At 35.5% G+C, this 14848-nt stretch overlaps 1 protein-coding gene across 1 annotated transcript in view; it reads right to left on the bottom strand.

The window, feature by feature from the left end:
* The window catches only part of LOC123765498 (protein DENND6A), a 38517-nt gene extending 33934 nt beyond the window's left edge, over positions 1–4583 (bottom strand). Inside the window, exon 1 of the mRNA XM_045754123.2 lies at positions 4364–4583. Coding sequence (XP_045610079.1) covers positions 4364–4477 — 114 coding nt within the window. The 5' untranslated portion in view covers positions 4478–4583. The remainder of the gene's footprint in view (positions 1–4363) is intronic.
* Positions 4584–14848: the final 10265 nt, after the last annotated feature.

Genomic DNA, 14848 nt, shown 5'->3' on the forward strand with positions numbered 1-14848 from the left:
CTTTCCAGGCCACCCGGTTCCTGGAAAAAAAAAGGTTCCACCAGGAGTTGAATCCGACTCTGCCACTTTTGGAGGCGACCGTGCTGACCGCTAAAGCCGGACAAATAAACGGTCCCTAACCATTTGGACCGCCGGGGATCTAACGTCGATCCTGCACAAGAGAGGGGTCGTAGATCTACCGACCAATCAATGCTTCTTTAAACATATAAAATAAATAATTAATAAAATGAGTATTCGAACTTTTGACCACATTTAGACTGTGTATATATACCTGTTTAAGCTTATATTGAGGTCCCAAGGTCAGACTATTAACCCTCCCCAGGATGCAACCCAACAACAGATTACTCCTGGGTACCTACTTATTGTTAGGTAAACATTGGCATTATGCAATAGGAAACGTTCGTGCCCAACCATTTCTGTCCCGCTCGGGATTCGAACCCGGAATTCCCAACTGTGAGTCAAGAACAAACCCAACTGTACTACGTATATGAAAGATCCAAGGAGACATTACACAACCCCATCTTATGCCCACCTCAACAATAAAATTGTGTACAGGCCGCCATACCCCCTATACACATGCTCTACAAATCATGTAAAAGAATTTTACTGACGTTATCATATTTATCTTCCTCCCACCCCATATACTATACTGTACAGGTATTTCTAAAATACCCAACAAGGCTTCACATACAGTATGTATGGAACAAGATGTTTAACTATCAAACCACATAACAATAATGTAAGTAGATGCAATACATTACAGTACTTGTTAGGATATTAACCAAACTATGTAGGTGGAAGGTTATAACGTGCCCCCTCTGGGTTCCGGTATCCAAATGGATAATCATATTTACTTGTATGTTAAATTAAATTCGCCAATACAAGTACAGTATAACTATGTGCAAAGTTTATGGTCTATATAACGAACCCACTTCCTTTCAATACTATAGATACACTATAGTGCCTGCACCGTTGGAGAACAAGACCACAAAAAAGCCATGACCTCCTCAATATACAGTACTTCAATAACATGTAGAAAACAAAGGCATCCAATACAAAACAAATGGAATATAAATTAGAATATTTAGTTTTCTAATGAAAGTTATTTTATGTGATCTTAAAATTTAAGGGGATATGTTCTCTTTTGTTTTCAGGAAGATTTAAATAATTTTGATATAGAACACATCATTTAAATCCTTTTCTTAACACAAAAACTTAAAAATCTCTCAAATTATACTTCTTGAAGTTCCTACTCATAATCTATAACTGGATAATATTAAGAGGGACTGGTTCCAAATCTGCACACTTTAATATGAAACCATTCTTAATGAGACCAGGAGGCATGATGGAATGTGCAAAATAGTCCTTTTTAAAAAGCAGGGGTACAGTAAGAACTCCAAGGGACAATCTTATTTATTATACAGTAGATGCCAATATATACAGTACATTTGGAACATGTGCTGTATCTGGTTAAATTAATTAAGTTGCCCGAGCTGTTCTTTATAGTGCGGTGCAACCTGTTACAATATATAGTATAATTTTTTCAGAATTTGTTCCATGGTACATATGAAAATATAAGTTTTTGGGGGGGATTGTCAAATACAGTATGAAGGGTTATATTTGAGCTACAATACTGTACTATAATTTGTTCTCTTTTGTAGTAAGGGGGTCGTATGGTCCTGAAACTAAGTTGACATAGGGAAGAGACCTAGAATGGTACATAATGCGTAGTAAAAGATGTCCAGAGGCTGATGCTGAAATCAGCCACATTTCCAGTCTCCAAACACAAAACTGTACATGTACAGAGTAGTATCTTCAAATCAACTGAAAATTCCAAAAACACATGTCAATCCATGTGTTAATACAACCTAAGATATTGCATACCTGCCATATGGTTCTAACTTTCCAATCAGTCTTTTGAAAGAGAGTATAAAAGGGTATGTCAATGTCAAGGCATATGATGTTACAATCTTCAACAACAGATGGCTTCAAATATGCTATTCTCCCTAGGTTGTAAGACACACGTCAGGCTGCAAGCTGTGGTGTCCAACAGCCTGGCTGACTAGTCCAGCAACCAGGAACCAGGAGGCCTGGTCAGAGACTGGGCTGAGGGGACATTGATCCTTGAAATCAATATAAAATAATGCAAGGTTATCCCCAGCTTGGTGCTTTCCTTTGATAATTACTTCATATATGCTATCAAAAAGGAATAATTTTGTTCAACATGAGTGGACCTTGCTGTAAAATAATGACATTTTCCCCTATTAATTCAAACAAATTTTCTACAAGTAGATTGGCCAATAGTTCAACACAAGTGATCTTTAGTCTTCTTCTTCTTCTTCTTTAAAAAATCAGTGCCCATTCACAATCCCTCATGATTTTGGTACTTTGCAAGACCTGGACTAACAAAGCTCATTTCCACATTTGTTAACAGATCTTGGTAAATATTTTTGTCTAATCTTATTAGGCTATGTTTATAGAGGTACACTAGCCAATGATATGGCAATATCATTGCCATATCATTGCCAGTAGTTATTCATTCATTCACTACTGCCAGCTCCAACAAGATAACCTCAAGATAACAATGCATAACCTGACTATGCAAGTGATGCATACTGTACATCATACATGATATTGTTTTTGGAACAAATGAACATACAGTATAATTAATAATTCATTGTGTTGTGGGACAGACAAGCAGTTTATACATACAGTACACATTAGGCTCATATCAAGGCCCTCCCCCTCTTCCTCCAGGGTCAAATTTCCGACCATCTCCAGGATGCAATCCCACAACAAGATTGACTAACTCCTGGGTACCTATTTACTGTTAGGTAGACAGGGGCATTATATGATAGGAAATGTACCCAACCATTTCTGTCCCACCCGGGATTCAAACCCAGAATTCTCTATTGTGAATTGAGAATAAACCTGATTGTACTACCGGGATCTTTATATTACTGTATGGGTATCTAAATCAACAATAATTTTACAACAAAAATGACAATGCCTTCAGCAATCACCATGTATTAACCAAATGAAATGTCGTACTGCACTTGCACTAGGAAAATAAGGTTTGATACAGTACTTTGATTAGTACATCAGTGAGAGCAGTAATGACCAAATACAGATCAGAAAATGAAGAAATGACGACGTTTCTGTCCATCCTGGACCATTATCAAGTCGTGAAGTTGTGCCGTCATAGCTACTCTTTTAAATGTAACAAAAAAATGGTGGTATTTTTTTTATATACAGTATAATACAGTACTGTGCCAGGTGGGTGATGTGTCACTGACATGATATGGTTGTATCTGATGATCTTTTATGGGTACAGTTTATCCATAATGTATCTGATGTATCTTTTATGGATACTTATCAATGAGGAATTTCAGTTTTCTAGGCTTGCATGAAATGGGCTATTTGGATACCAGATAATGTTACTGTATACGGATATGTAACATAACAAGAATATAAGAACAGGAATATAAATGAATAGATGAAAGCCTAGTGGTGTGCAGTATAGGTAGAACTGCCAGCTACCAAGCTACATTTATCCAAACATAGAGCTGGCTAATCTAATCTAATACGGAAAGCGTATTAGACCCCCTTCCCCCCCAAAAAATCTATGTAGGTTAATGAATCCACAAGGGCCGTGATGAGAGTTCGAACCTACGTCCAGGATGACCCCAGACGTGCCTTAGTCGATTAGATAGGTTACTTCACAAATAAGATGTGTTTGCTAATGGATTTTAAAGTGTACTTAATCTATTTTGTCAAGCCCAAAAAGGACCACAAGAGTTGTTGTTTTACCTAACTAGAAACTTTACCTTATTTTAAAGTAAACGCATTTTCTTTCTTGTAAAGAAACCAAATTTATCCGAACCAAACGTAGCCTAAACAAAAATATATTTTTTGTTATATGTGCTCTGCAAAGTCAATGATGTACTGTAATCAGGTTGCCTCTGAGGATCGTTATTTTGCAAAATACTGAACCTATCAGAGCCTAACAAAACAATGCTTCAGTTTTATGTTACAGAATGATTAAATATAAAACTACTGAGCAAGCCAAGATTACTTAATGAATTCCCTATCATTTATACATTGCCTGCATTTGTTGTCGTCTTTACAAGTAGAGAACATTGGCCTACATAAGTCACTAAGAAATTCCTTAAGAGTGGGCATTAGCTCCAAGAGTTACAGGAAGTAAAGTTTATCAGTATCAAGGACCAAGATACTGAGGAAGGTTGTGAAGTACAGCTAAAGCTTCCAAGACATACACCTGCGAGTGGGTGAAGGTCGAGGCGAGAAACGCTGCTGGAACACAATAACAATAATAGTTGGTGGGGGACCAACTCTCACTCACCTCCATGGCCTGGCCCAGCTCCAGATCAAACGTCACCACACATATCGCATGGACCCAGTTGCCGAAGTTATCCCACGGCAGGAGAGGGGTGTCCTTCTCATCGTTGGGCGACATGTTCAGCGTGAGAGCGTGTAATGTAGAGCCAGGGTAGACGCGGGCCGCGAGGAGCCCTACACACACCTCTCCTCCACCACCAACAACACAACACTGGCCCAGCTCAGGGTTGCCAGATCTAAATTGCTGAAAGTAGCGAGCTGACGGTCTAAAAGAAGCGAATTTGTAATTAGAGTAGCCCAATTTTTTTAAGTAAATGATATGGGTTTCAAAGTAATATATTTTGATATATAGAGTACACTACACGATGTTAATTGTTTTATTAATATTATTTCTGTCCCCCTACACAATGATTTATTATTACCTATTATTTTATCATTTAAATTATTATAGTAAGTACTTAATAATTTAATAATAAGTAGTAAGTACTTAATAATTTAATAATAAGTAGTAAGTACAGTACATAAAAATAATTAAAAAGTACAGTTTAGTCATAGGAGATTCCTAGATTGGAATTCACTACCAAATTTCGATATATCCAAATATTTTTAGTGTGAAATGCTGTTATTATATGCATAAATTGTTGTTTTCATAATATTACGCTTAACCACTTGGGCTGGACGGTAGAGCGACGGTCTCGTTTCCTACAGGTCCGCGTTCAATCCCCGACCGCCCAAAAGGTTGGGCAAAATTCCTTTCCCCCGTTCCATCCCAAATCCGTATCCTGATCCCTTCCAAGTGCTATATAGTCGTAATGGCTTGGCGCTTTCACTTGATAGTTCCCCCATCCCCTGAATAATATTACGAGAGCAGAATTCACGGGCTATTCATGCCCGTGCCACCTCTTGGGTGGCTTAATCTTCATCAATCGAGAGCAGTACGTCCTAACCAGACATTATATGATGATATCCTGAACAGTTGATAAATAAAAGTAATTGTGGAACTCCAGTTATCTTATACTTATCATAAATGGTATAAAACCTTACCATAAGCCAAGGGATTTGTAGATCAGTGTTTAAAGGGAATTCGGAAGTAATAATAACACAGCTGATGTCATCTGTCGGCAGAAGAGAACACTATCAACTGGCTGGTCAATAGTAGCCATAAGATACAGCTTACGCCATCTGTTGACATCAAATTACACTTATAACAAATTACCCCACAAAATACAACTAGCGCCATCTGTTTTTTTTTCCAACGCACTGTAAATAGCCAAACAGCAACCCATAAGGCGGGTTGTTGTGCTCGGGTAGGAGGTTCCAAGCTCCGCCCACAGATGGTATGGGGTGCATAATAAATGGCATATCATTGGTAGATATTCTTTGTTGACATTCACACAACAGCCAATCACAGGAAGGGATCAGTTAAAGGTTCCATCCACTTAATAAAGCATCTTTATTCAGCACACCATCCTTGCTTATGATATTCTGTTTCAACTTTAATCTACCTAAAAAGTGAAATGTTAAGTATTTAAAAGTATTAATATAGTGATAATTAAATACTGCAGGATGTAACGAGTGTTACAGAAACATGGGCTGGCTACCTAACTTGTAACGTCATCAGTGGGGGTTGCCTCACACAAATAATATCGGCGATACAATGCCTCTGCCTTCTTATTGGTCTACATTATTCACTTAGATGGAAATTTCTGTCGTATTAAACAGAAATTGTTGTTCTTTTGTACAACAACAAGGTTATTGAGCAAATGGACGTATTTCTTATTTTGCATTTTATTCATATAAGCGTTGACATTCCCCGCAACAGCCAATCACAGGAAGGTATTTGTTGGAAACTCTGCCTTCAACAAATATGATTCCTAATATGAACTCTAACAATAAATTCGTTTAATAAACGAGTATTTAGGGTCAAACTACAGATGACCATTATAGGATGTTGTTGTTTTAGCTTGCATCTTCGTTAAACAGAATCCCTGGTCTTAATTTAAAAAATAAAGAACTAAAAAGCGTATTTTTAAATCCCAGTCTCATATTTGCGTACATTTATGCATTGATTTTTTGGCTTAAGTTCTTATCATAATCCCTTTTGCAATCTCAACACCATCTGGCTCGTATCTTGTAACTATCTTCGTTACTTAGCCTCAAAACCTTACATTTGTCTTACATATCCTCAACAGTAGATACAAAAAAAAAAAGTAATTGCAGAATTCTAGTTACCTAATACCAGCATGGTATAAAACCTTATTATAAGCTACCAGACGTATAGATCAGTGTTTAAAGTAATAATAATACATTATTATTAATGTAATAATATTATTAAAATAATAATAATACAGCTGATGCCATCTGTCGGCAGAAGAGAACACTATCAACTGGCAGGTCAACATTGGCCATAAGATACAGCTTACGCCATCTGTTGACATCAAATTACACTTATAACAAATTACAACTAACGCCATCTGTTGCTTTTCCAACGCACTATAAATCGCCAAACAGCAACCCATAAGGCGGGTTGTTGTGCTCGGGTAGGAAGTTCCAAGCTCCACCCACAGATGGTATGGGGTGCATAATAAATGACATATCATTGGTAGATATTCTTTGTTGACATTCACACAACAGCAAATCACAGGAAGAGATCAGCTAAAGGCTCCATCCACTTAATAAATCATCTTTATTCAGCACACCATCCTTGCTTATGATATTCTGCTTCAACTTTAATCTACCTAAAAAGTGAAATGTTAAGTATTTAAAAGTATTAATATAGTGATAATTAAATACTGCAGGATGTAACAGATGTTATATAAAAATGGGCTGGCTACCTATCTTGTGACGTTATTATTGGGGGTTGCCTGAACACAAATAATGATACACTGCTCTGCCCTCTTATTCGAGTAAATTATTCAGTTAGATGGAGATTTCTGTCAGGGATAAAACAGAAATTGTTGTTCTTTTTCACAACAACCTTGTTGTTGTGCACAAGGACCTATTTCTTAGTTTAAATTTTATTCATAAAAGAGTGTTGGTATTCCCCGCAACAGCCAATCACAGGAAGGTATTTCTGGAAGCTCGGCCTCCTTATGGACTCAGCACATCGATCTAGCTCATGGCTCTCTGTTTCATCTCATGTATATACAAACTATGATTTTTTTCGATTGCTGTTATAATTAATAATAGGAGATTAAAAGTTTTTACACAAAATGGCTAAATTCTGCCATTAAATGGACTTTGTCTGGTATACATACACCAATTTATTACCATTCATCCATTATTAATTTCAAATGTAATGTATATACTGTTTAGTTTTTTCCTCTCGCCATTACTTGGTGCAATATTTGAAAGTTGTCTCTTTATTTATAGATCTATCTATTATCTTGTATTTATATTTACAAGTTTCTGTGCTTGGAAGAAAACTCTGCATTGAATTGGGACTAATTTATTAAATAATATTATTTAGTATTAATTAATATTTACAACTATTATTAATCACAATTATTTATAGCTTAGTTCCTTTCATGTAACTCGCAATCGTACATTCTTAACATTAATAGCCCAAATTAGCACATCCTTGCTTTTAAATTAGCCCAAAAGGTAGCAAGTAGCGAAATTAAAAATTTGGGAGCGCGGGGCTCTCGAAAGTAGCCCAATTCGCTATTTGTAGCCCAATCTGGCAACACTGGCCCAGCTTGGCCCACCGTTTTCTCTCACCACGCTTCCTCACTGTGTCGTAGTTCCCTCTCAGTCTTAACACAGCCATCGGCCTTGGTCGCCCACTTAACTGCCGGCCTGTTTATGTCTGCGGATTCTCAATGTATACTGTACCTCAATCACTAGTTTGCTATGTTTCAAGCTCAACTAGACTTCTTGTAACATTCTCTTTTATTACCTTAAATAATTAAAAAATTCGTTTTGTCGGGGACAGTTAGCCCTGTGTATAATTAATTAATTAATTAACCGTAGCCACTGTACTAGCTTTAATGAAGACTTCCCTAAAATACGCGAGATAAAGTACGTGGCTTCACAGGACTAAAATTCAGATTCTGTTAGCCAGGGACACAAAGCTGATTAGGCTCATCGAGGTCCCAGACCTAACCCAAAATGATGCCCGCAACAGTTGCCTAACTCCCGGGTGTATGTTATTGATATAATATACTCGCAACAATAGAATTAATAAGGATGCCCAAATGTTTGTTCAACCGCAGGGTACAGAAAACACCTTCTCAGGCCCCCGGCCCCATGGTTGAAGGATATGAGATGGATATATTCTCCCTACCATGTTCTTTCCTAGTTTCGAGGGGAAACCATAAATGAATTGGCAAACCGCAGCAAAATTCAGAGTCTAGGAACATAGAGGGGAAAAATTGCTGCATCGGCTTTGTATTCCTCCCATGTTGGTGTTGTTTCTTTGGCAATGAAATACACTCTTGAAGGACATCATGCTTTGTAACATTAGAACATAAGGATCTTATTATGCTTTCACATGCATTATTAATTTCGTCTCACCATTTGAAGTGATAGGATTAATTCATTAGCTCCCTCGCCTCTCATTAGTCTAATACCCGAAGCTTTATTTTACTCTGAAATTCTATCCCCAGTACTCTGTAAGTTCAATCATATCATCATTATCTCAGCAATAGCATTTCTTGGGTCATGAGAACAATCTTGGGATTATTCATTTTGTACCTTCTCCAACTTGTTTAGTCTGCCTTTACCAAAACAAGATAAGACAGGGGCAGCATAATCAATAAAAGATCTCACAGTATACCATGTTATTACCATTGGAATGTGAAATATAGAATATGATTAATAATTGTGCACTGTATGGGTTTGTGAGCTCCTTGAGGGACCTTATATTGACGAGGGTAGAAATAGCCTAAGCTACTCTATCCTTTTGAGATGTACATTATTTTCTCATTAAACTTACTTGAACTTGAACACAGCAGCATTATGACTTGCACTTTTAAATAAAAATAAAATAAAATGTATATTTCAGTCGTTGAAGTCATTTTTATTAACTTAATTTGCACTCTGCAGATACAGATATATACTGTTACTGTATATAGTTTCCCCACTGATGAGAATAGGAAATCTATATACAGGCTTATCAAGGTCCCCCAATACTGTGGACCGTGACCTAGGGAGGGGGGAAGAAATAGCCTAGGCTACTCTATTCCTCTGAGATGTATTTTATTGTCCCAATAAATGTACTTGAACTTGACTGTGACCTTTCCTACAACTACCTACCTCTCGGGTATCTGTTTACTGCTATGTGAATAACAAGGCATTAGGCTTAAGAGAACTTGCCCAAAAGTCTTACTATACACAGGAATGGCACTCTGGGTCCAATGCATTGTCAACTGATTGCAATACATGTCAGACATTGAATGTAAGTTAATAATTATCAAAAGAAGGCTCCAAACATAGAACAACATCTGTCACACAATACTATATTCAGGAGTTCCTAGACACAGTACCAGGTATATCATTCATGATACCAATAAGCATAAAGTCATAAGACAAGCATTGTTAAATAAATCAGATTCTTTAACATTTTTATTGTACATACATGACTCAAAGGAACAGTGGAAATTGAAATTTCTGATCATCCTGAAAATGAGGACATTGTACGAGGAGGTGCACAACTGTCATCGGAGCAAATTAGCTCTGAGAGTAAGGTGTAGGTCTCTGTTGCATATTAAGCACCTACGAGTTAATTATGTGGCTGATGCGTAACCTAGTCAGAGATGTTTTGCTCTTCTTGTTTTGGTGGAGGAGGATAGGTCACATTTATATGGGCCTTGCAGCTGAGTGGACAGTGCTCGGGAGTAGTGTCCTAAAAGCCCGGGTTCGATTCCCGGCTGAGGCGGAAAAAAATGGGCAGAGTTTCTTTCACCCTGCTGCTCCCGTTCACCTAGCAGTAAATAGGTACCTGGGAGTTAGACAGCTGCTACAGGTTACTTCCTGGGAATGTGTGTGTGTGCGCACATGTGTTAGAGAAACATATGTACAGGTAGTAAGTATAATAGAGGAAAAATAGATTGGTTAGAAAGGTGGGGTCCAAGCTCTAGTACAGTAGCTTGATTCTGCAGACATTAATAGTAAATTTAAGTGTGCAATTTATTACTTGTAACCACTATGAACATGGCTTATCAATTTATTTGTTGCATAATACTTCTTCATTCACTAATTTTTAAATTAATCTCCAGTACTTTCATTTTAAAGTGCTTGCATTGTATGACTTCAATAAGTGAATTCGTGACCTTTATATAACTAAGCAAGCCTTAATATTTCTTAAAATAATTAGATTTATATTCCCTGGTACTATATTGTTAAAAAAGTATTGAACATTATATTAAATTCATCCTAATTAAAAATACAGCACATGATAACTTTAAATTGGAGTTTTCAATGGGAATTAATGCACCTATTGAACCTCAATGCAAATACACTATCGTTCAATTAGTAATTAAAATTAAGAAAATCATGGACCTATTTATGTAATATTTTATATGAGAATGTCAATTTTAAGAATTCCATTGCATCAGGCAAGTGTGATGCCAGCCTATCTTTGAAGGATTGACTTGTCAACTGAAAATATTTTCATGCATTAATTGTATGGGTATTAAAAATGTTGATCAAAATGATGTTAAGTATATTGTGGATAATACTGTATACACAATTACAGGAAAAATAATTGCTAATTCCGCTATGACTTCCTGGTTAAATATACAATAAAATGTGGCACTTGCGGTAACAGAACTGCTTCCTTAAACATAGTATTTGTCACAATTTTCCACCACATCATGGCACAACATACAGTATATAGGCAAACATCTGGAATCTGTCAAAAGAATTAAGATGCAGGCATGATATTTTAACATAAGTACCTTAATATTGAGGTAAAATAAAAAAATGGAATAAAACCTAACATTTCAGTTGTGGTGCCTAGGCATTTCAAAAAGATTGTGCATAGACTGCCCATTTTAAAGAAGACATTTTATTTTAATTTTAAACCAAATATTTCAAAGTTAGAAACAACCATAGTACAGTATAATCAGTATAATGATCTAAAAGAAGAAAATACTGTATAACCAATAAGTGTCCACATGTAGTATCAATAATGAAATTCTACAACTAAAACCTCAAATGGCATGTCACTGACCTGATCTTTATTTTTCAAGAATTGAGTACTATACAGTTTATAAAACACAACACAGTATAAGATACTGTATATGACACGTGTCAACTTCCTGGCTAATCAGACCATTGTCTAATTATCCATTTTACAAAAACTTGCATATCTGACATTTTTTATTATTATTTATATGGCAGTGATTCCCAACTTGGGGTCTTTAGACCTACAGGGGCATGCAAAATAATTATGTTATTTTGAATATTACAGTAATAAATTTTCCATATGGTATTGTAATGATTTACGCACAATAGATAACAAATACCTGTATAGAACAAAAATTGTACATCACTAAAAAATGTTTTGAGGCTGAGAAGGAGTTTGCACACCCAAAAATGTTGAGAATCACCAGTAAAATAATTTTGTGCCTATATCCTTAAGCATTAATTTATAAACATGACTAAGAAGCCAATCCAAAATAATATTTATCAATTAAAAAAAATATTTTACAAATTTCTGTATACAGGTATGTTTTTATAACAAGAATACTTCCTCAAAACATGACCTATCCAATTAAAGAAAAGTAAAACAAAATACAAAATTATTGAACATTACGAGTAGTAGATGTAACATTTAACTTGCATGATGTTTACTGGATATAAAGCATGCAAATAAATCCTGAATAATCTTTTAAAACTTTATTTTTTCTTACTATGGTGTAATGTATAAAAGATAACTTCTTCATTATACAGTAGTACGTATTCTGAATATAATAAATACATCGGAATACAATAAATCAATGAAGTAAATCTCTAGAATATAATAGAGATAACCGCATCTTCCAAATGGAAGTAAGCTGTATATTTATATCCTTCATCAATCTTTTATCTTTCATAAGAGTATAACAATTCATTAAAATGTAACTTTATGCATTATACAGGATATAAGATAATTGCATTGGTACAATGCAGATGTATGCCCCCCGCCTTGACATTTAGTTTTAACCTATTCTCTTAAACTGGCCTTAGTAATTGAACCATTATTAAGGGAGCTATGGCCCTCCAGGGGCGGTACAGAACACACACACACACACACAACAGAGTAATGGTGTATCTACACTTTCCATGCAGACACAGACACACACACACACAGTTTCAATTCCCTTGCCTTCTCTCAAAGAGATACAAAACGGACTTAATACTAAAAAATTCCAATTATCTACAATACTTCACATTGAAATTCATCTCCCTTTGAAATAATTTTTGATGACTGCATCTGTACAAATTAGCTGATACAAGCTAATATATCCCAGTAATAAGGATTACTGTAAAAAGAATTGAGACAAACTGCAACACTGATATACCATACAAGGAACCCAACATAAAATTCTCAAGTATTTAAATACCTTGAAAGTTTGAAGAGAATGATGATCCTTTAATTTGTGTAGCATATTTTATGTCATTTATCAAGCACTCGCTTCAATAAATTATTGTAGTTTATCACCATTGATTCAATAACAGCATAAAGACAATTATTTAAATAACAAAAATATCCTTTATGAGAAACTTGAACATTTTACATAAACTATGCATGTTGATGACTTTTAAGCATTTTTGAGATGATATTGTCTTCAAAAAATACCTCATTAAGTATTTCAGAATAAGGTTTATAAATACAGTATATCTTACTAAGCAAGCTGGATGGCGTATGTGTAGCTTTCATTATTCACCAATGTCTCGACAAGTATCTGCACATTGCAGTTGTGCCCAAACATTCCTCTAAAGCACGGACAGCACTCCCTCCTCACAATGGTCTTAAACCCAATGTTTATGGTACTATAAAAATATACCTGAAAATGTTTTTATTTCTGTCGTATTACTGGTTAATGATTGGATACAATTTGTTAAAGTTTAAGCACTTCTTTGTGAATGGATGAAGAGATAGGGAACACAGATAAAACAAAAAAATGTATATAAAGTTGTTCAATGATCATGTTTTTGGCAAGTTCACTAAACATGCTGGCCAAAGACATGAGCAGCCAAGACATGAGCAAGTAATCATGTCTTTTTATTATCAATGGTTCTAATTTAATTACCAATAACAGTACAATGAACAAGCTTACTAAAAACAGCATATAGTTATTTCTTTGCTATTTGTGTGATATCATTAGCACTCTTCAAATAAAATACCCTTTCATATTGATTGTAAGGGTATAATAATAATAAATAATAATAATAATAATAATAATAATAATAATAATAATAATTGATATTAATTTACAATTTTTTGCAGTTTTACTCTTTTTTAATGACAGCTTTTAAGCAACACAACCTTATACTGGGGATAAGCACATGCCATAATATTAGGAGCTGAATTACTTAAAAATAAATGATTTCCCAAAAACTTATCTCAAAGCTAAACGTATTGGTATCATTTTTTTACGTAAACTTAATATCCTATACAGTACTGTGTTAACTTATATTTATTAAAGCATTAACTGTAAAAGAAATTATTAACAAATTAGACAAAACTAAAAAAGTAAATTCCTATTAACGTAACTGTACCTTTCACCCGACACACTTGTTGTTATTTGAGCTTACTAATGCTGATATGAATAATGACAATGTTGAAAAATAAGATTAAAAATTTCACACATACAGTTTGACTGCATATTTCGTGTTGAATATATTCTTGTTTAGGGCTTCTATCCTTCTGACTAGTGCTTTTGCATCTACACATAAAAGTAGACCCTTAGTTCTTGAAGCTATACACAAAAAAGTAAAACAACCCCACCATAAACTCGCAAATAACAAAATTATTCACTCTACCTACCATGAGAGTGAGAGCAAGACCAGAACAAGTAAATAATTATCAAAAGAAGGCACCAAACCGGGAAGGCTATGTAGCACCATCAAATGTGCGGAATAATCAGAGGGCGCTAAATATCACCAAGGATGCCAAAGATCAGAACAAGACCTTGCAATGGAATGTGCAAGGGCTGTGCACAAAATTGCAACACTTGCAATGCATATCAGCAACCAAAGGCATAGACATACTGATACTACAGGAGAGCTTGCTTCGAGACGGATTAGAACCTAAAATCTCTGGTTATTGAGGCTTCTTCCTTCCACGGGTCAACAAGCAATCCAGGGAATGTGTTATCTATGTGCAATGTGACCTGATTTCCAATCCCATAACCAGCCCACCTGATTGTGGGGGCCAGGGACAGAGGCGATGGGAGTATCCATTGAGCTAAGACACGACAAACTTGAAGTGTTTAATGTTTACAGGTCTCCACGTGCTGAAATGGATCTCTCAGAGTTATTTAGACACACGACCACCTCA

The sequence above is a fragment of the Procambarus clarkii genome, chromosome 30 (assembly GCF_040958095.1).
Source record: "Procambarus clarkii isolate CNS0578487 chromosome 30, FALCON_Pclarkii_2.0, whole genome shotgun sequence".
In the NCBI taxonomy this organism is placed as follows: domain Eukaryota; kingdom Metazoa; phylum Arthropoda; class Malacostraca; order Decapoda; family Cambaridae; genus Procambarus; species Procambarus clarkii.